This window comes from Sparus aurata, chromosome 19 (genome assembly GCF_900880675.1).
Source record: "Sparus aurata chromosome 19, fSpaAur1.1, whole genome shotgun sequence".
In the NCBI taxonomy this organism is placed as follows: Eukaryota; Metazoa; Chordata; class Actinopteri; order Spariformes; family Sparidae; genus Sparus; species Sparus aurata.
Window position 1 is genome coordinate 19,068,173 of NC_044205.1, and position 22,949 is coordinate 19,091,121.

Consider the following 22,949-nt stretch of genomic DNA (forward strand, 5'->3'; position numbering starts at 1 on the left):
GGCTGTCACTGACCCTGACTGCATGGCTGAACAGACTGCATACAAAAGCTCTTATTTATTAATAGATGTGATTTCAGATGAAAGCACTGACCCGTGAAGTGACCAACAGGACAGCTGTACAGAAGCGAACGTCGTCTAAATGGGCTGAAGAGATAAAACTAACATTCAAAGCTTTAAAGAAGTCGTTACTGAGAGATAGATTATGAAAAATGTCCATCATAGCTGATTTAAGAGAGTCTAAACAGGTAATATAAGTGAAAACACCTGTCTGGGTGGTCATTAATGGAACTGAGCCATCGCTAACAGAATTAGCTTCATCTACTCGTTTCCTTCAGAGACAAGTCTGCTGTGAGAAAGCTGAAACTTCAACCCACAAGAACATTATTTAATTTCTACGGAAGAGGATTAGGGCCACATGTGAATTTTTTTTTAAATTCTGACTTTAATCTCAGAATTCTGACTTTAATCTCAGAATTCTGAGAAAAAAGTCAGAATTCTGAGATTAAAGTCAGAATTCTGAGATTAAAGTCAGAATTCTGAGATTAAAGTCTTTTCAGAAAAAAGTCAGAATTCTGAGATTAAAGTCAGAATTCTGAGATTAAAGTCTTCTGAGAAAAAAGTCAGAATTCTGACTTTTTTCTCAGAATTCTGACTTTAGAGTCCGAACAAAAAAAAAAAATTCACATGTGGCCCTAATCCTCTTCCGTAAATTTCAAATCAAGAGTTGGAGCATGAAACAAAAAAATCTAAAGCGCTCTTTCTATCTGTCCGAAGATAGCTTAGCTTAGTATTGAGGATTTAGCTAACTTGGCTCTGTTCGAAAAGCTCACTAATTAATATGTTATATCTTGTTTGTTTAATGTGTCCAAAAGCCAAAGGGAAAAAAAAATAAAATGCTGTTTTGCAGTGAACCTCAGGCTACAGCGGCTAACAGGCTAACATAGCTAACAGTCTCCTGGCTGTCACTTCTAGACAAGTTTTTATCAACAAAAACACCATTTTAGGTTGAGTGTTCAAATGTTTACAGGTAGATGTCAGTGTTTTACCCTTATATTCATTACTTCATTTCAAAGTCACTGTGCAGGAGCAAAAATGTGTTAAGTGTCATTTACAAATAGCCTACTAAGAGACAGCGCTGTATTACCGACCTAGCATTTTAGCATGTTAGAATGTTTCCTATTTGTTGTGTAAAGTACAGCATTAAATAGAAAGTGTTGTTTATTTATTTACAAAGTTAAATAAACATAAATTAGCTGTTTACAGGGACCCTCATGGTGGCTAACACGGCTAACATTCTCCTGAGTGTGGCTTTAACACGTCAAGGCTGAGTTTGAATTACTCACAAAATATATTTTAGGTTTAGTATTTCTTTAAAAGTGGATGTCAGCGTTTTACCTTCATATTTATATTTCCATGTTTTCATATGAATTGGACTGGAGCAAAAATGTGTGATGTACAAATAGCTACCTTCAGATTGTACTGTATTGCCTACCTAGCAGGTTAGCATGATTGTTATTTGCAGGTCAAAAGTACAAGATCAAATAGAAAGTGAAGATTAAAAACACTGATCGTTGTGACAAAATAGTCTGTAAGAGCAGGTAAAAGGTTGATCTGATGACAGGTCTGCACTTCTTAAATTAGCCCCCTTCCTCTGTGCACACGGTGCAGCGGCCAAGTGTGAACTGACCTCAACCAGGTGGTTGTCAGGACCGTAGAGGTCTTTATCCAGCTCAATCACCAGGCTCTTAAAAAACGAAGAGAACTTCTTTTTCTGCTTCCCCGGCTGTGAAACAGAGAGAGAGGTGGTCAGTTAAAGTCTAAAATCAGACACATCAAACACCTACACACACACACACACACAAAAGCAAAAGCTCGTCGATTTGTCTTTGCTATCAGCAGCAATACCCCGTCATAAAAACCACAACAGGGCGAGTGAGATCAGACGGCAGATATTCTCAGGGTCCACTTCCTCCGAGCTCAACGAGAAATATTTGTGGTTTCTGAAACTTTAATGCTCCCTACTGCTGCGAAATGATGGCCCTGACCTGGACTGCTGAGAACATGAGAGCGTTTTGAATGGAAGCTTACGGCAAAAAACGCAAGATTATTGTGCTTCTCACGCTGCGGCGACAGCATAGTAAATGTGTTGCGAGCATCATTACCGAGTGTGACTGCCGGCCGAAAGTGTCACACATTCATGGTAAATGGGACGATTATGATCTCAGATTCTTCTTAGACTCACACTGTGGGTCAGTAAGTAAAGTTTATTTTTTGCTTTTAAATTGACCACGTTAGTGAATTAGAATACTCACGTCATCCAGCAACTTTCCCTCCACTCGCAGTTCCCAAGATGCAATGCTGCCGTCTGAGTCATCAGCGTCCGGTCTGGCAGGGTTGAAGGTGTTGGATATGTAAAGTCTCAGTTTACGCTTTTGCTGCTGACACAAGGGCACATTAAATAGCACAGTTTAAACCGAAGTTTCACAAAAAAAAATTTAAATCATTAAAAAGTCCCGCTGCAGGTGCCCTGTCTGAACTCATTAACACAGTATAAAAGCAGATGAATAAAGTGCTTTCATATAACAGCAGTCGTGAAATCTTCAGCCTTGAAAAGAGACTTTTTTGTGCTTTAAGGTGACACCAAACTAAAAGAAGTGAAAAATGAAATCCGCTGATAAACAGATAAAGCAGTTTCAAGACATTTTAATACCTCGTGAGATGCAAAAAGATGCTTTAAATGACATGTTTGCCCTTGTAGAGATGAATAATTTGTCGTGTTGGCTGCTCGTTTTTTTGTCCTAACCTTCATCGGTCTCTTCAGTGCCTCCTGGATGTCCACGCGTTTGCGCATGATGGTCTGGTCCAGTTTGCGCTCAAACGCCAGCAGATCCATGTAGGCCTGAGACTCGGGTACCAGCTCGCGGATCTGCACAGAGGGGAGGAGATGACGATCTGGCTTTAAAATCACCATAACTGCAGTATTTCACATGGACAAGATTAAGGAGACCGATCAACTGTCTTGAAATCAATGAAGGGATTAAGCTAGATAAGCTGTTGTGCAGCAGGGGGTCCAGTGTCTTGTTTCAAGGACATGTAGCCACACAACACAAACGGACCTCTGAAGGAATGAAGAGGTGTAATGTAAAAGGGACCTCAGGAAGTGTTATTGTTGGTTAGTGTTGCAGTTTGAGTTTGTGGTTCGGCTATTTCCTGTTTTATTTTTAAGGTCTATCCTCATGTGTCTTGTTTCACTTTCCACTGCCTCCCTTTGTCTGTTTTCTCGCCCTTTTTCTGCGTTCACATGTGTCCCATCAGTTAATCACCGCCCTGTGTATTCAAGCTCTTGTCGTCCGCTCTCTCTTTGTCAGGTCGCTGTTCTGTTTTGCCCCTGTGTCCTTGTGTCCTCCCTGTTCCACCTCCCCGCCGTGTGCTTCCATCTTTTGGTTCCTGATTCCTCGCGTTATTCCTGGTTTGCTGGTTTGTACTCGCCATTTGTTGGTTACCTGCCTGTGTGTCTTGCGTTTGTGTCCCCTTTGTTCGACTGTGACATTTATATATATATATATATATATATATATATATATATATATATATATATATATATATATATATATATATATATATATATATGTATATATATATTATATAGATAGATATAGATATAGATATAGATATATATAGATAGATATAGATATTATAGATAATAGATGTGATCACCATGTGCTTTTAAATCAGAATGTATAGTTTGATTGGCCAGCTAGCTAAAATAGCCTAAGGTTTACAAACATAGATTATCTAATCACATTTATTTGATTTTTTTTCAGAGAGTTACACAGTAGAGAGCTGCTCCTCCCTTTCTCCACCTTTATACTGCCTTTTTTTAATGTGAGCCTTCATGTCCCAACGACCTTTCTTTATCTTTTGGAAATCTTCTCCTGTGGGTTTCACATCATAGAAACAGTCGCACAATCATCTTTAGATAGGTACTTTTACAGAGTCAACCATCTTTCAGTTTTTTACTGAAAGGGGGCGTTTTGGGGGTAATCATTAAACCCTATCTTCCAATTCTTCCAAATTTCCTCGAATGTATTATCCTGCAGCCTCACCGAAAAAGTAATTCTTGCCATTACAAAAATGTCACAAATGATATCGCACCAGCTCTCCAAGGATGGAGGCGTCTGTCTGAGGCCAAGCCCTGTTTAAAGTTAACAAAACCAAACCTTCAAGCGACTCTCAAGCTCAATAACAAACACTTCAATGTTACCTTGGGACGGTTTCCAGCTGTGTTTGTGTCGACCAAAGCAGGTATTTCAAACCAAAACATGATCCTTTTCTACCTCTAACCAAGTCGTTATTTGTGCCTGGATCCAACCAGTGCATAAGGAGTGTTGTCACAAGACACAATTTTAAAAAACAAACCGAAAGAAATGTTAAGTTGCAACATATCTGTGGTTTGAAGAAACACTGTCGAACATATATTTTGGCCATTGGGTTGCTGTGTATGATGACAATCAAACTCAAGACAACCTTGGGGTGCTGAGCTATGATGTCCCAGGTACTCTAACTATCTCTCTCCACTGATCTCTGTGATGTCAGCTAACAAATCCCTCAAAATTCGTATTTCTCTCTTGGCAATAAACTTGGGAACTTGGAAATAAACCTGTGATGTTCTGAAATTGAGAGGATTAAAACGACTTATTAAAAAAAAACAAAAAATTTAATCAGATTCAGAGTAAAATTAATTGTAACTTTTAGTATTTGCTCAACATGAGACATGTTTTATTTTCCTTTAACTTATAGGAAGCTGACAGGAGCAGAAGGGTCCCTCTGCTGCTCCCCAGTCCAACATTCATATGGCAGTCCACACCATCGCTGGAAGGCTACAAAAAATGAGATGCGGAGCGTGCAGCCAACCAGCCAGGACTCCAGACATTACCATACCGATGAAAGTCCTCAGAGCATCAAGGGCTGCTGCTGCTTACTTACCAAACTGTGCACACTCCCCCTCAGCCTCCTCCCTCCCTCCCTCCCTCGCTCTCCTCTCCTCTTTCATGCTTCTTTCTAAATGGCTGCCTTCATTGTTCCCTCTCATTCCTTCTCTATCTCCATCTCGCTCGCCTTTCACCGGGGCCGAGGTGCCAGGCAGACGGAGAAGTGTGGCAGACATTCCCTGCCCCTGACTCATTACTGTGGAGTGGCGCCCCCGAGCCATGCCCACTGCTATCTCTCTGTCTGGGTTATGTTAAGGGGGGATAAGACCTGAGCCAAGACGCTCAGACCTCCATAGACTCGGTGCAAAAGCCCTCCTAGGAGGTGAGGTGATGGCGTGGCACAGGGCCCCGAAAAAACTGAGAACGAAAAAAATCGCAACCTCTGTCGGCGCACACTCACCTGTGGCAACGCCGTGATTCTGCCACCTCTTTCGCTTACTTGTGGCCGTGTCCCTGCCACATCCCGCCAGCTTTTTCCAATTTGAATCAATGAGCCACCAACCACATAACAAGAGCGAAACCCTACAGTCAAAAAAAACAAACCCTAAATCGCTCCACCTCATCCTCTCTCTTCTCATTTGGAAACAACACATAATCATCTGGCCCTCTGCGCCTTTCCAAGAAACCCCCGACATCAAAAAGGCGACCAGGATTTTTCTCCCCTGACACACACACGCAGAGACACAAACATAGCAACAAAGGTAAAAAAATAAAATAAAAAATAAGCAGCCTCACCCTTTGCGGAAGAATCTTGTCTGCCATTTTCCTTCTCTTAGCACTAGAGAGAGGGAGAGAAAGACAGGGAGAAAGAGGAAAAAGAGAGCATGTTACTATGGTGACTGATAGCGTAGCACCCAGGCCATCTGCTAAAATGCTGGGCCATATCCAGCACCCCAGCATCCCAGCTGTGTGTGTGTGTGTGAGAGAGTGTTTGTGTGTGCGTACGTGCTCCTGTGTTTGTGTGAAATGCAGCGGTCCACCTGGAGAGCGAGAGCCTCTAACAGCCAAAAAAGTGTCACATCACACATCTCTTGCCTGTCACACACACACACACGCGCGCACACACACACACACACACACACACACACACACACACACACACACACACACTGCAGCAGGACTCGGATGGTGACAGGATGTGTGTTCAGGGGCTTTTGGGAATGCGGAGTCAAGATTAGGAGAATGTATGTGTGTTTATGTGCGTGTGTGTGTGTATGGATATTTTCATTCATGAATTCCTGGCATTTCCTGCTGTGTGAGAACATTTGTTGACCAATACTTTGATTTTTTAATAGTTTTTTACTTACCAAAAAGGGGGCAAGAACAATAAGACAGCCTGGGCTGAGTTGGTGCTTTTGTCAGAACTTTCTCACTAAGTGAAACTGATTTTCCGCTTCGTAAAAATATTAAATCAGCATCTGTGGACAGTTGTGGAGAGTTTGTGTAAAATCATGCACATGTTGTGTTGTTGGTGACTGCAAGAGGAGACACTGGCTCAAAAACACCCACACTGCAAAAAGAGCAATTCAAAGAAGGTCTCATTAACTATTAACTTGTTTCTTAAACTTATTTTAAGATGATTTAAGCATATTTTTCTATAGAAGGTTATTAATCTTGCCTCGTGGGGGGCACATCCTTTTGGCTAAGCTTTGAAAAAGTGTGAAGATTTAAAGATTTAGATTCTTCATCTCTATTCCTGTTTGAGGACATTAACTCGTAGACTGAGCGGAATTAAAAGACAAGCTACTTTCAAGAGTCCTCATTGTGAATTCTTTCTGAGTTTTTCACACATAGCATTTCTTTTGTTTAGCGTACAAAAACCAAAGCATAACAATGACAAGTTGTGGTCTTACAGATTGTTAACCATTGGCACATAACTTCCTGTAAAACCACAAGTAACTCATTTTTAGACTTTGTTTCTTATACATATTGAACAAGAATAAGTTATTATCAATAAGTTATCACTTCAGACTGGTGGATTTTGATATCTGCTAACAAAAGTCTCATCCACTAGTAAATATCGTATTTTAGGATTATTTAATAATTTTTTTTCCCCATCAAAGATGAGTAATCTTGTCCTGTGAGTGATCTGTCATCCTGGAAATAATCTGAAAAAGTGCAAAGAATTAAAGGATTCCATGTCGTCTTTCACAGATTTCAGATTCTTCTTCCTCTGTAATCCTGTTTTAAAATATTGACTCCTAGACTGAACGAAATTAAAAGACAAGATACTTTCAAGTGTCTTTATTGTATTATTATTTTTTCAACTCTTTTTGCTGAGATGACAGGATTGATACCACTCTTATATCTGTCCACTAAATATAAGGCTATTAGCATAAACACTGGAAGCAAGGGGAAACAGCTAGCCTGGTTCTGCCTGAAGGTCAGAAAATCTGCTTTCAGATGCCACTAATGCTCACTAATTCACACTTTCTATCTTCTTTGCTTCATGCACAAAAAGCTAAGACTGAAAATGACAATTTGTGGCATTACATGGGTTTATTCAAGCTCTCAATCAACTAGTTTGGCACATAACTCGGAGAAAGCATATCACCTGAGAAACCGCTAACAGCTGCTAACAATAGTTTCCACTGGCTAGTTAGCTAGTTAGCCCTCCCGAGGCTAGCTGGTTAGCATGCTAACTTCAGTCAATATCTGCAACACAATAAGAAGTTGTCTTGGACATGACATAATAAATGTTATTTCTTCACATTCTGTTGATAATTTGAGTTATTTTTTGAAATAATACACGTTTAACATGAATTTAAATCTCATGGATGTTATCCACCTTCTTACAATGTAGTCGCTAGTTGTTGGTAATGTTGTTAACTCATCATTAACTAACAGGATTAAGTTTGTCTCTGTCGTCTCATTTGATATATGACATGTCTTCCGAAATTAGTTAAGATTCTATTCTTGCTTGTAGAAGTGGATTTTTTTGCAGTGTAGAGAAATTTCCTATCACAGAGCACTGCAACGGTCTGTGGAGCAGTATGTTACATCAGCATGCCAAATACTGAAACAAGCCTGCTGCAAGGAGAATTGAAAGATCCGGGGGTGCATTGCAAAGGGAAAAAATACAAACCTGCATCACAACAATCCTCTATTTTAAACTGTTTCAAAAAGGGGTTTGAAATTCGATTCTACTTTATTTTCTGTCTCCCCGGTGAAAAAAAAAAGTTCCCATCATGCCATGCTCCAGTCCAAAGCATGCACCACTACATGTCAGGGGTCAATTTCTAGGCCCGTACGTATTGGTTGGCCGCACACAACTCATTCAGGGGGCTCAGGTGAAAAAGGCCAGAGTCATCAAACGTAAGAAAATGGACATGCAGCAGAATTAAACTCCTACTTTGATCCGAGCGTGGGATCTGATTGGGGCTCTCTCATGTCCATCTGCCTCGCCGGCATCTCATTGGCTCCCGGGAATCCGACTGGCTTCCTAAGAATTAGTGAGGATTCGAAGGTTGTCCGATTAGAGTTGTGGCGAGACACACACTCAGTGGCAGCAAGAACGATGTCAGAGCCGAAACACCTGGAGGTTCTGGCTGTTTGTATGTCTGTGTGTGTTGGATGTGTGTTAAGTTCAAGGGTCTGTTGGAAGGTGAGAAATCTAAAAGTCAGACAAGGGCAGGCACTGGGATGGGCGTGTAACTGTGTCCATGCACGCACAAAGTGCACCAGAGGAGGACTTGGGAGGCGTCTCATCTGAGGGACACACTCATTCAACAAAGTTTCTCTGTGAACCAAAACAATCATGCTTCACACACACAGACAGACAATACAGCGACGATGGACACCGTGAACTATCAGAGGGAAAGGGAGCGAACAAGCAGAGTTCAGCTCTTTTGTTCAGCTCTTGATTGCAAACATGGATTTTGAGTCAATGAAGTAATGTGAGGTGGGTTCTCAGACAACGTACATGCAACTCACACCTTTCTGGTCATTTGCCAAAAAGGAAAAAAAGGTCTCTGTATTTCCACTGCCAAAACACTCCTGTCACTGTTGAACAGGTGATCCAGCTCCGGCCCCGCACCTTAAACTAACCGGCCCCTCACCAACAAACCTGTTATCGCATCGAGCTAGTGATGTTCACAAGCAACACAAAGTGTCCTACATAACCATGTGTAAAGAGCGCCGAGGAACGTTTTTGAAGTATTTCAGGGACAAAGACTTTGTAATTCGGTCGCAATCATTTAGTTCTTGAAAAATGTGATGGAAGTTTTCAACTAATTTCATGCAACTAAAGAAGACCTTCAGCCTTTGTGACGCTGCGGTACACCGCAACAAAACACATGTCCCCGACCGATATTAGTTTTTGGGGACAATGCCAATACTAATATCAGGGAGAGAAAAACTCTGATATCAACACGTCGGCCAATATACACAGTTTGATGGCAATGATTCCTTAAATGTGTTCATCAAACACACGATGAAAACATGGGATATTTTACAGAAAACAATGCATTTTATTCAGATGTAGGAGTGAGAGCACAATGATTGGTGACACCATTGCTTACCCTGTGTATTTTTCTTATCAGATTTTCAATACTCTTTCCACCGCTGCTTTCAAGATGCCTAAACCGAACATCTTGTTTCAGTTACTTACCTACATCAAGTACATTATGCAACTGAAGTTACACACGTTTCTAAGGTACATTCATAACAAAAGTTACAGAAGTAACACAGTGATTTTAAGCCAATCACAATATTTTCCTAAACCTAAACCAACTACGAGCAAACGATGAAGGTCCTGTACGTCTGTTGCTGGTACACATGCAGCGGTCATGTTGTCGTGGGGAACAGTGACATACGTCGTTTGTGGAGTCACTGGCAATCAACAGCAACAGCAAACCACATTTTCTATTAACTTAACTGGAAAAGTTGTATTAATAATGATGTCATGTAGCAACACGTGGGACGCGGGATGTGTACCTGTGTTAAAATACCTCTCTGGTGTTAAAATCCTCTGTCCACCATCTGCCACCATTAATGTAGTGCTTCCTACAGTCCACAAATGTTTCCCCACAAAACATATTTGGGAGAACAAATTATTTCTAGGACACAGGGTTGAGTATTCATAACACTTTATGCAAAGCAATCTGGAGTTGAATCCTATTTTTAGCAGCGGCAGCGTTGCGTAGGACAGCGTTTGTTCTGCAGAGGGACTGTCTCCGGGACCATAAGGTCTCAATGACACTGCAAACACAGGTGGCTCGCCCTCAGCTGGCAGCCACGAGGGGTCTGAGCTGGACGGACGCGAAGCTGGAGCACCGGCTTGTTTGCCAGAGGACACGCAAACTCCTCACAAAGCAACAGAAAGAGACAGAGACACCTGGACGGGTCACCCTGGACCATCGATCAGAGCCAGCCGGCCCGCTCTGGGGGTTGAGGCCCCGGCGCAGGACAACATTTCCCCTGACCTGTTCGACAAGCCTGCTTAATTGTAAGTGGATCAATCGTGCTGCAGATACTGAGAGAACGAGACAGAGAGAGACAGAGGGCCACTGAGTGCGCATATTGATCTTCTTTCTAATGACCATACCTGCCACACACTCGTCTCCTAATAGACAACCATCCACTGAGAGTGTGTGTTGTTGTGTGCGTGTGTGTCTGGGATACTGATGTTCAGACCTTTTGTACATGGTCGTCAAACAGCAGACAAGAGATAGCGTGACAAAAAGCCAAAGCAAGTACAACTAGACCCTGAACGGCCGCCAGACAGCCACCACGGAGATATGATCACGGACTGGAAGACGAAGACTGAGAGACACATGACGAGCAGACAGAGGAGGAACATTCGGTCATGGGATGGTGAGGGGTGGATGCACAGAGCGGTGAGCAAGGCGGCAGATGCAGACAGGAGCAGAAGGAGAGAGTCCAAACAGAAACTGAAATGAAAGCTGAGCGCACAAAGGTTGTGGTTTCACGTCTCCGCGATGTGATTTTTGCGATCCGATTCTCTAAATCAGATTTTAAGGGATCTTTCTTCTTACAAATCCGTCACTGTTTCATCAAAAAAAACAGGGAGAAACGCCGGCAGCTCAAGGTCGCTTCTTCAAATTGCTTGTTTTGTCTGAGCGAGAGCCCACGATTATTATATAAAAACAGAAATCCACTGATTCCATCTGCAAATATTTGGCATTTTTTTTACTAGCCGTGCTAGCGGCGCGGCGCTTGGGGTGGCAATGCTCAACAACTGCCTCATGGATTAACAAGATATTTTGTACAGACATTCACATCTCCCAGAAGATGACTTTGTCAAAATACCTTTAATATTTCAACTGATCAAAATGTTATGTTACCTTAGTTTATGCTGATCCCTGACACATCAGGCCATCGTCAGTGTGGTGGTGTAGGGTAAACCTCTTGAGCTTGTTACTGTAGTATCCATGATATAAACCATTCAGTGCTGTTTCTGCCATTTGCAACTTCTTTTCAGACACTTTCTCGAATTGACGAAGCTATGGTCGCTAAAAACGCTGATGTAGTCTTACGCTTTATTCTTCTTTTTCATCCCTCCCTGAAAGACGAACACATGCTAATGGTACCGGTGGTACGTCAGCTGTAGTCTTTTCAACGCGTTCGAGTGCAGCTTTTTGGGCGAGACACAACGCAACGGCCTGCTTTTTTCGCCACTCGTTGTTTAATGCCATCTTGGCATGTCTTTAACCACCATTATGACTGATGGTTAATCAGTAATTCATTGTTAATCTTTGCTGATCTTCTGATTTGGTGCCAGTACAACACCTACATGTGTTATGGGACCATTTAAGCTATTCTTCGTATTCAGGAATATACCTTTCCATCCCTCCAAAACCCTTCATATCACATAACAAAATAAACTAAAATAAATGTTGTTTAATGACGTCTTGACACGAGCATCCTTACGAGAACGTTTTTCCTGATAACCTGGAGTTTGAAATCAGCAAAATGATGAGTTTAGTCTTGAGTTGCTGCTATTAAACATTGTGGTTCGATGCCCAGCTCTTACTACGCTGCCCGCGTTTGACTCATCATCATATTCATGTTTGGTTTCGAAGGTTGATGCTAAAAAATGAGCAAAGTTCAAGGTGTAACCACAGCCACTGTCGTCCGCATGATCTCAACCATCACACACAAAAGCAGACAAATAAGGAGTTGTGTGTCCATGCAGTGTGTAGGCAGGAGGGCGGACTGACTCACTTTCTGGCCCGGTTCTGGACGGCTTGCTGCTGCTGCTGCTGCTGTTGCTGCTGCTGCTGCTGGACCTGCTGGGAGGGGGCAGGCCTCTTACGGCTGGGCTCCATCACCGGGGAGGGCAGGCCGGGCCGCACCGCCGGGCTCCCTCCGTACGGTGGGCCGGGGGGGCCCATGGGAGCTCCCTGGTGGGGCATCCTCGCTCCAGACGGCATGCCAGGACGCTGGGGGGGAGAAACAAGGACGGGGGTCAGGTGAAGTAGAAGTAAAAAACATTCTGTGCTTTTTCTGACGAATTCTAATCACAAATCAGTGCGTCTAAAAATATAACAAAAGGATTAGATCAATGCACTTTTATGCATTTCCCTCTGGTGGATTCAAGGTGGACAGAGGAGAAGCTTGTTCTGACAGAAGCACGAAGCAGAGCCGCAACAAAGAGTCACACATCAGCTCCTACACCAGACTTAAATAAATAAATACAATTCCCGTGTCCCTTGAAATTGGAGAGCCTCCCGACCATTTGTAACCTTTGGTCACCTCTCAGTAATCAAACAACAACTAAAGCTGGTAAACTTGAACACACATTAAGCAACTCTGTGACGTCGACTTAAACCATTTCTGTGTTTGAGCCTTGTGAGATACGTTTCAGCTTTACCCAAATCATTTAGCGTTTGAATCGTCAGCTAATACCAGAGCAGCGATCAGCCTTATTCCGTCTCATCTGAACAAAAAAAACACAAAAAAAACACAACAAATGTACCGAGAACGAGCAGCATTGTTCTGGTTCTGCCTTATTTCCTCTCTTGTTCTCACGTCTGCTTGAAACAAAAAATCTGATTTGACGGCTGAAAAACAGACTAAATGAATATTATTTTTGCCAGCGTGCTAAAATTCAAAGACACACACACACACACACACACACACACACACGCCTCCCAAACAATGCAAACAGTGTCAGAGTCCACAGTCCCACACTCCCGTCTTGACGCCTGGGAACAACTGGGGAACTATCACCTGTGCCTGTCACTCCCATGGTAACAGCTGCCTCCCGCCTCGCTTTATTGTCTGACACCAAATTGCGGTTCGTGTCACTGAAAGGAATCCTTTGATTTCCGACTGCAGCACAGACCACCACAACCGTGACTACAGTGCAAAAATGTACTTCAATTTCACTTAAATTCCTGCCGTATTAGCAGCAAATTAAAGAATTAAAAGCATTTAATATGCAGGAGAATGGCTCCTGTCAGTGTTCTTATATAACTGGATTATTATTACTAACGCATCAACCTGTAAGCAGCATTTTATTGTGGCGGCTCGATCAAGGGCGAGCTGATTTTAATTCATATACTGTTGGCGAGGATTGCTGAGCGGACAACCAGCCTAAAACTCTCATGGACACGAGGGTCCCAGGTTATCTGTGTGGCAGCTGCTTAACGCTGATTTAATTAACTCTGCAGGATTTCTTCCTTTAGAAATGTAAAAAAATACTTTTCAATGGCATCCCCCGTCTTAACTTGGGGGTTGTTTCATGAATGAATCCAATCAAACGAGAGTGGAAAGACGACTTGCATAGCAGCAACACGGAAAGAGTTATGTGCGGTTTTGGTTGACTTTTCACTTTTGGAATTTCAGGGTTTTTAATTTCCTGGAAAATGGTACAAAATATTGATGACTCCTCCCACACTCAAGGATGTACTCTAATTTTCACCCACTAAGCACTCTCTTCATTTATGCCATGGATGTATAAAAAGAGGGACACCAGCAGGGGGGTTTTTGAATGATCTGGGCCGAACCTCGGGGACTACCGTACAAAACACAACTTATGTCCTTCGACTGCTCAACCTCAACTCTGGACAGATAGCTTTCCTTGTCGCTAACCAGCAGATACTTAATGAGCCTCTCTCGAGCTGTACGCAACCTCCGGTAACAACCACGGAGGGCAGTTACAACACCGAGGTGATTTATTTATGTGATTTCTGGATGGACTCTGCTGCTAAAGAACAAGCTAACTTACCGCTAATGTACCTTGTGTTACAGGTAGTTAGCTCGTAGCCTAGCACTTAGCAGTCCTATAGAGCGGTGTAGCATTGACGTATATTTTTAGACCACTCATTTAGCCACTTTTTAGCCACTGCCGTTTTTAAGACACGTTAGCACTTGTAACGCATCTGTGGGACATTTAATGACATATTCTATGGCGTAGAACAAAACATGTCAATATCTTAAACCTGTACTATAGTGACAGCTACATCTGTCAGGAAACAAGTTAGCTGATGTAACAACCTCTTTGTGTTCCATGAACTCGAATATTGAATAATGTAGACGTTGTTAAAACCCAAAAAATAAAATCTATCAAAAGAATCTGACCCTAGTTGATATTGTGCTCACATGCTGCTTGTTTTTAAATAATTTAGCATTCAGTCTGAGTAACGCTAAATTTGGGAACCGAGGGGGGGGGAAGGAGGTCAGATTCCCTGATTGGGGGCCCATGGCTTACTTCTGCCCCGGGGCCACCTTGAAGGTTAATTCGGCCCTGACTGTTGTATTGTTTGATCTATAACGATGCATATTTTATGAGCTCATCACAGCGTTTCAGTATGAAATCTTAATCTCACTTTGCAGGAGCGCGCATTGACAGGAAACAAGTTTATGTGTTTATAACATTAAATATCTTGTCGGTGCGGTGTATTAACTTGAATACTGGTCGTAAAACGACTTGCAAATCTCTCTGGTTTTATTAACGTACCTAGCCATCGCTCAGTAAATACCACAAAAAAACACAAACAACTTGTCACATTGGACACTTTAAAGCTCTCTATTCTCCCCTCTACCTCACTTATTATTCAAGAGAACATCCAACCCTCTCTTTTTTAGTAGAGCCATGACTTAAAAGAATGTTTTTTTTCCCCCATCAACTACACACAAATAAAAGAAAAGAAAAGAAAGATCCTTTTTCAAAGAACGCGCTGCTACAGTTCGTAACAGAGTGGGTAAATGTTGGAGAGACAAGGACAGCTGAAGGATACAAACGCGGGGTTTCATATCCTCTCATTCGCTAATGTTATTTTCCAAACTTTCATAGCTTGTCACCCTCTAAAAAGTGGGTCTCTGCACGCACATACACCCACCAGATTTGATCTTTAGACTGTCCACAAACACACGTGACCCCGCCGTCGGAAAACAAAGAATAAACACCAGTGAGGGGCTAAGTAGGAAAACAAGAATCTGTGACTTCCACAGGCAGACTTTTAACTCAGCGCGGCATACGACAGGCTGAGACTGATGTATTTCTTGCCCTTTGAAATGGTGACAAGGCAGAAATCCTGCGATAAGAAGCCCGAGCAGGCGTTGCTGTCACTCTTGGCTGAGAGGTTTTGGGGGAGGGGACGTCGAGGGGCAAACTGAGAAGGGTCTCAAACAGGAGGGGATAAAACAACATATGGTGGGGGCCTCCCGCTCGAACCTCTTGGAGTCTTAAGAGCCCCTTCTTCCCACTTAAACTGGACAAAAACACCCAAACAGGCATCAGACAAGACTTTTCAGAAGCCAGACTTCTGTTACACGCCTCTGTCTGTCTGTCTGTCTGTCTGTCTGTCTGTGTGTCTGTCTGGAGAATTTGAACCTTTCAGATAACAGATACAGAGAACCATAGCTGGATGATGTGTGAGATGAATTTCCTCTAAATCCACACACACACACACGCAAGCACAATGAGTGGTACTCTATAATCTGACCTGCTGAACTGGCTCCAACACTCTGCCCGGAGCTCTGCCAGCCAGCCAGCCAGCAATCGAATCTGCCATGTGGATGGATATCTGAGAAGTGTGTTGGCATCTCGGGAGGGATTTGAAGAGGCCAAACTTAACCCACACTGCAGTAAACATACGAATCTGTGGGTTGTAACATGGACGGCTTCGATTGGGAGCCCTGAAATCTATTAAAAACCGGAGATGAGAGTAGTTCTTGAGTAGAGCTCGAACTTAAGATCGTTCATTGATTTATTGTTTCGTTTGTCAAGTATGAAATCAAATCCCAAGTTAATGTCCTAAAAATGCTTGTTTTATAGTTTATTACCACAGAAGATATTCATCCTTAATCATTACGTATTGTGTTTGATTAAAAGTGCACTGTGTAGAAATTTTAGATCTTCATTGACAGATTTTGTTAAGCCTGAACAAACTCTCTTTGTTTTCTTGACTGAATGAACTGAATTTTAAGGACAACACAACTTCATACTGTTTTACCTTGTTTATATATGGCGGACCCTGCCACCTTTCTTCAGTCTCGTTGATTTCTAATAATCAGTGTTGTTATCGCCCCACAAAAAAGCCATATTGGTTGACCCTTAATCAAAAATATAATGTTTTTTTTTTGTAAATTGAGTGTACTAACCCTTTAAATGACGATGAAATTGAGTGAGTAGGCTTGAAGTCTACGTTCTCAAACAAAAAACCCTCAGACTTTACACATGACCGAGCTACAGTGTGTCGTATTGTGTTTTGGCTTATCGGGGTTTCCCACGCAGAGTGAACGCTGGAAGGCTTTTCTCATCGCTGCGGCCCTCGCTGACCTCCACACAACACACACACACACACACACACAGACACACACAAACACGCCAGAGAAGTTTACAGCGGGGGGATGGGGGGGGTGGTAGGTAAGGCAGATAATGAGAGAGAGAGGAAGAGACCTCAGCCAGGCCTTCAGCCCACCCATCAGTCCTAGAACCAGACCTCGGCCAAACACTCTCCCCCACACACACAACACACACACGATGCTGCAGGGAGGCAGGAACACCACGACCTTCGGAAAAAACCACAACAATGTTTGCATATAGTGAACTTCTATATATTCCAGCTCGTGTGGAACTCGCTCCTCTGGAACGGGCCCGTGAGGAGGAAACGTCATCCCTCGCCACAAGCTAACAGACTGCGCCGAATCATCCCCATATCCCATCATATAAATATTTCTCCATTCTGCAGTATACACAGAGAGGAACCTGCCGCAACTATTACAACGAGTTTTCCATCTTAAAAAAACTATGGAGGAAGGGGAGGAAGGAGAGGAAAGAGAGGAGAGAGGGGGGGGGCAGGCAGGCAAGAGAGAAAATAAGCAGAGGGAAATATTTGGCTTGGAGCAGCCAGAGCCTCATCAAGGTTAATTGGTCTGTTGAGAGGACACACTCATCTGGCTCATCAATCACCTGCTCCATTGTTTCCTAAAGTCTGTCTCTGTGCGCAGGGCATCAGCACCGAAGCCCCTGTAATGACCGCTCCTGTCACAGAGACAATACCTCATCGTGTCTCACTGTATAAATCTACCTGCTGTCAGGACGCCCCGGCGCAACATCGGCGGCGCTGATTAAAACAGACTTTCGCCTCACATCACAACTCAGTCGAGCTTGTTCATAAAAAGACTTGACAAACAAATAACACGACGTCTCTTTAGAGGGGTCGGGAGGCGATGCCAAGTCTCAGGATCTGCGCAAAAGGTGAGGTTCAGTTCAGACGAAGGAGACACTTAGTGATGCAGCTGGTCATTATTGATAATTGAATTGCCTTCAACACCCCGAAATTCAAGAAAAATGGGATACCAGCTTATATTCACATTTAAGAAGCCACAAACAGTGTATTTGTGTAGATTTTCGATAATTAAAAGGGGCACTACGTAGTTTTGGAGAAGGAATTCAAACTCAGAATTTTAACATCTACAAACTCAGAAATAATCATTTTTCTCTGTTACTGAATAAACAAACTGTTCTCAGCGTAAGACACTGTTTGAAGCTAGAAAGGTGGCAGGGTCCACCAAATATAAACAAAGTAAAACAGCATGAAATTGTGATTTTTGTTTATTTAGTCATGAAAACAAAGTGAGAGTTTGTTGATCTTAGTTTGTTTATACATAAAAGAAATGACGATCTTTCTCTTCCTCCCCAAAACTACACACTTAACATTTAATCGATTTGTTTTAAGGATAGTTTCCGCACCAAAAACCTATTTTAATCATGAGGTGGGGACAAAGCAGTGCATTTTTGTTTGCTGTGTACTTTTACCTCTTCAGGTTTTTGAAATCATTAAAAAGAGGAGCCCTTGCACCGACCATGAACAACAACATACCTCGTTTGAGACAGCTCCTTTCCCATTTATCTATCCAGTTATTGACTGTGAGACTACCATTACTGAATTAAAAATAACATTTTTGATTGAATACTTACATTGCAGTAAATCTGTTTGACCTTCTCTGTGTACTCGAGGATGTCAGATTCAGTTCAGTGCAAATTTATGATCTAGCGGTTCATTATTGATTACTGTGAGAGTAACAGAAAAATCTGAAAACTGCCTGTTTTACTTGTAGGTGCAATATGTAAGAACTGGCCACCTCTCGAATTCATACTCCAAACAGATAGAGGGCAGCATATGACCGCAGTAGCAGCTAACGCTAGCTGTAGTTAGCTAATTAGCTCAGTTAGCCTGGCAGCGAGCAGTCTGGACTGAGTGCTCGGGCTGGTTTTTTGAGAAAGGACGAGCTGGGACTACCTGGATAGCATGCTAACTTAAGTAGACTAGGGTTAGCTACGTACACTTCTTTGACATGACGTAAAAAAAATTAAAAAAAAATTTCTTCACATGTTTTTGAACAAAAATTCTGACATAATGCACCTTTAACCAAACTGTCCAGTTAACTGTACAGAAAACTGGAAAACAAACACGTTCACATGTTTTTTTAGGGCGTTTTTTTGCTTAAAAACTTGACTTAAAATAATTGCTCATTTCAACTTTGTTTCACGAATCATTCCGACACTGAAAACTACGTTTCCATCAGGGGGCCGGGACCCCACATTTAGACGATTCTCTAACCCTGCGTTCCAAAAAAACTGTGTGCTCCAAAATGATTGAAAGCTACTCGACGTCTGTGACTCGAGTCTGCTCGTCCCTCATCTGTCTATCCTGTCATTTTCTGTCACCTCTCGACTGTCAATTTCTGCTGCATAAAACACCCCAAAATATAAATTTATTCAGTTTAAACAGCCTGAAAATATCTGAAATAAACACCAGAAAGTCTTTTGACCTTCTCTGTGTACTTGAGGATTAGGAAGTGATGCCAGATTTTCGAGATCTGCTTAGAGGTGACACCGAGTTCAACTCAATCACAAGGTATCTCCAGAATCAGACGGACATTTACGAAAGAAAGAAATACTTTTCCAACCAAGGAGAAAGTGGAATCGATTAATTGTTTTTCAGGCAAGATAATACACCTCTGTTTCCAGCTTCTCCAGTTTTTAGCTTTTTTTTTCTTTGTCCCTCATCAAAGAAAACCGAAAATCATTTGAGTTTTTGATTTTTGGTTCCGACAAAACAAAACATGTTGTCACCTTGAGCTTCAGAAAGCGACTATTGGGTATCTTTTCTAATTTTTTCCTTTGACACTCTATGAATAATCGATAATTATTTGTTCGCTGCTACCGGCAAAGAAAAAAATTTAAAGAAAGGCCTTGGACCTGGACGAGGGATCGTTGCCATAAATCTGCAGTTTCTTTACACACTTGATTCAATGTCAAAGCCACATCTGCTCAAACTTTCAGCAGGAAAGTGTCACCGACCCACACTTTTCTACACCGCCCTCTCACTCTCTAATATTTCTTTCAGCTCCTGACCAAAACAAACCGGTGCGCGCTCTGTTATTTAGCGTGGGGGCTTATGGTAACAGTTGCCTAACCTCTAACCATGAGCAACACTTGACTTGACCTTTTCATGCTAGCTCCACATGAATGGGGCCGATTGTTCTGCATGATTTCCAGGATTGGCCGCCTGCCTCCCTCGGCTCCGTCTGCGCTTACTACGTCCGTTTGTCTCGTGACCTTACAGGTTCAAATCCTTCCACCGAGGCGAGCGGCACGCTGCCTGCTGGAAGGGGGGGAAGGCTGCTCATGCTCTCTGGCTGTGTTGTTGTGAGTGGACTCGTCATTTCCCTTCCTTTTTTTTTCTGTCTGTGACTCCCAGGGAAGAGGCAGTGTGCTCCTCTGTTAGCCAAAGGGGGGAAGCTGAGCTGAGCTGAGCTGAGCCGAGCTGCCTTCTGCTTCTGCTGCTGCTTAGCTCTTATTTCTACAATCATTTTGTGTCTTAGAAACCCTCTGCTCCCCATCCTTTTTCCTCCTCGGCTCCATCCATCCACGCTGCTCCACTTCTTGTTCTCTGCCCAGCCGTCTCCTAACAGGCTGGGATGCAGAGGGGGGGGAACGGGGGCTGGAAATAACCTTCACATGGCCAAGCTTTACCCAGCTATCTCACACACACAGACCGCCGCTGCTGCTGCTGCTGCGCCGACTCATGCACACACACATACACTCTCACACACACACACACACACTGCACACACACACACAGATGCATGCCAGAGCCCAGCTCCCTTCATGAGAATGACGGACAGCGCCACTCACCACTCCATGGACCAGGAACTCAAACAGTTTGCTCTTGGTGGCTTTCCTGGCTCCCCCCGCCGTCTCCTCCGTAGCCATTTGCTCAGTCCCCTCCGATCACCCTGCTATGTCTCCCCTCTCCTTCTTTTGTCTTTCCCTCTCCCTTCACCCAGCCTCCTGTTCCCCTCCCCTGCTCCACTTTCCTTCTCTTTGTGCTCTCCTTTTCAGCACTGCCTGTCCCTGACTCTCCTTCTCTCTCTCTCTCTCCTTCGCTCTCTCCCTCTCCCTCTTCCCTCCCTCTGACTCTATTTTGAATGTGCAGCAGCCCTGCCGAGTCCCTCACTGTGTCTAGCTCACTTTTTAGTTGAGCAGCCTTTCAGGAGCCCGGCACGTCGCTTGGAGGTGGAGGGTGTGTGTGTGTGTGTGGAGGGGGGCTGTGCTGTGCGGGGGTCTGGCAGGGGGGTTTCAGCCAGCCCACCCTGACGCTCCCCTGCACAGCTGTTGCATTCCATTGGTAGATAAGGGCATGCGGCGCGGCGAGGCTGCCGTTTGGTCTAAACGGGGGCTGGGGAGGTTAGAGTCAGTCAGCCGTTCCTCAGCTGCAGCTTCCCCCCCCCCCCGGTGACCAACCCAGAGGCCACGGTCAGCACACACAGAGCTCCGAGCCCTGGACATCGGGCTCTTAAAGGGGCCACACATGTGTACACTGCCATACATGATGGAGGCATGACATGGTGGTGGTGGTGATGAGGAGGAGGAGGTTGTTGGTGGCGGTGGTGTTATTTTCTCATATGAAAGCACTCGAGTCGGGGGGGGGGGGTTTATATTTGGCTGTTTGCCTACGACAGCACAGCCCTCGCACAAAAAGGCGACCTCACAAAAAGGGAGAAGGCCACGTCAAGAGCACCTCTCGTTTCCTGCGTTTCCGCGCTGGCCTTTGTCAGAGTGCATTCATAGGTTAGGAGTGTTTCCTCCGCTCGCCTCATTAGCTTTACCTTTCACCCACTAGTCCTGCCCCACAGGCTACACTCTGCTCTGCTGTGGCTGCAGCAAGGTGACTCTGTCACTTGACACGTGAAATTAGTTTCTTCTGGGATTTCTCACAGGCGTTTTGAAGTGTAGGAAACCTAATCCACACAAAGAAGGTGCAAACACACCGTTCCTTTATGGACAGAAGGATGTCCAGGAGGCTTAAAGAGAGCAAAGTCACGCCCCTTCTAGTTTCCCTCATTGGACCTTATTTTAGAAAAACTCACACATATGTCAATTTTAATAATAAAAGATAATTTTGCAAGTCAATGAAGTCGCAGTTTGTCGTAATTCAAGTAAAATATCATGTAGTTTCATGTTAAAGCGCTCAGTGAACTACACTGTCTCGCTCAGTATACGTCACCAACACCAACACGGCCGCCTCGGCACAGAAAAGGTAATGAAAAAGATGTAAATCACAATAAATCTGCTCATATTGACAGCTGCAGTGATGTGAAAGGAGAGTTGCTCAGTCCTGTGAGCTGCTAATGTACAGGAGCAGCTCTGTAATGTTTAAGTTACGGGTTTAGGTGACGTCATTTACACGACCGCTGGTTATTTTCTCCATTTTATATATTATGGTAGTTTTATGAAAAACGGCGATCATATGTGTGATTTGTGACACAAATCAAAAGGGATCTAAAAATGTTTCTCCTCTCTGTCCATTCACCACCATACGCACGGCTTCATTTTGTGACTGAACCGTGTTACTTTGTCTAAATAAAACATTACGTTTATGGACCGCGCTGGCATCACAGGGAGGAGGTCAGGAAGGATGAGGAAGAGACGGAAGAATCCAGGGTTCACGTCCACCCTGTGGTCAGGTTTAGGCGACAAACGCAAAATAAATATATCGATTTTCAAGCAGTTATGACATTTAATCTGTAGGACTCACTTTGGTGGCGTAGGGCAAGGTTGTTATGTTGGTAAATAGTGACATAACCTTTAGGATTCATATAGAGACACATTTTTCTATTTCAAAGTCATGTGTCACTGGAAAAATGTACAGTTGGACGCGATTCCTGCAGATTAAATTTCATCACTATTAAACAAAAGCAATATTAAACTGCCTCGACACTGGCTTGATTTTTTAACGTTGTGATGTGTCAGGCCATCTCACACCAATTACACACTAGCCAGAGCTTCGGCCGTCGCCACACAGGTCATTACTCCGATGACAACCACGCCGCGTTGGCGATTACGACTCTTTCATGTCTCCCTCGACTCCAGCCCCTTCTTTCTCTCCCTCCCCTTTCTTCTTCCAGCCGTCAGATCGGGGCAGTGAAATATTCATGAGGTTGTTTGAATGACAAAGGAGGTGAAGTGGGGCAGAT

The 22,949-nt window shown here is 43.4% G+C and overlaps 1 protein-coding gene across 9 annotated transcripts in view; it reads right to left on the reverse strand.

Annotated features, from left to right (window-relative positions):
* The window catches only part of smarcd3b (SWI/SNF related BAF chromatin remodeling complex subunit D3b), a 49,415-nt gene that overhangs the window by 11,630 nt on the left and 14,836 nt on the right, over positions 1–22,949 (reverse strand). For 2 of the 9 annotated variants that reach the window (XM_030398044.1, XM_030398041.1), the window contains exons 2-7: positions 12,177–12,394; positions 8,344–8,433; positions 5,727–5,769; positions 2,804–2,926; positions 2,313–2,438; positions 1,688–1,783 (exon numbers count right to left, since the gene is read on the reverse strand). In XM_030398044.1, the coding sequence (XP_030253904.1) occupies positions 1,688–1,783; positions 2,313–2,438; positions 2,804–2,926; positions 5,727–5,769; positions 8,344–8,433; positions 12,177–12,394 (696 nt within the window). Of the gene's footprint in view, positions 1–1,687; positions 1,784–2,312; positions 2,439–2,803; positions 2,927–5,726; positions 5,770–8,343; positions 8,434–12,176; positions 12,395–20,607; positions 21,028–22,949 lie in introns of those variants that run through there. The other 7 variants (XM_030398040.1, XM_030398043.1, XM_030398039.1 and 4 more) reach the window with 7 other exon arrangements.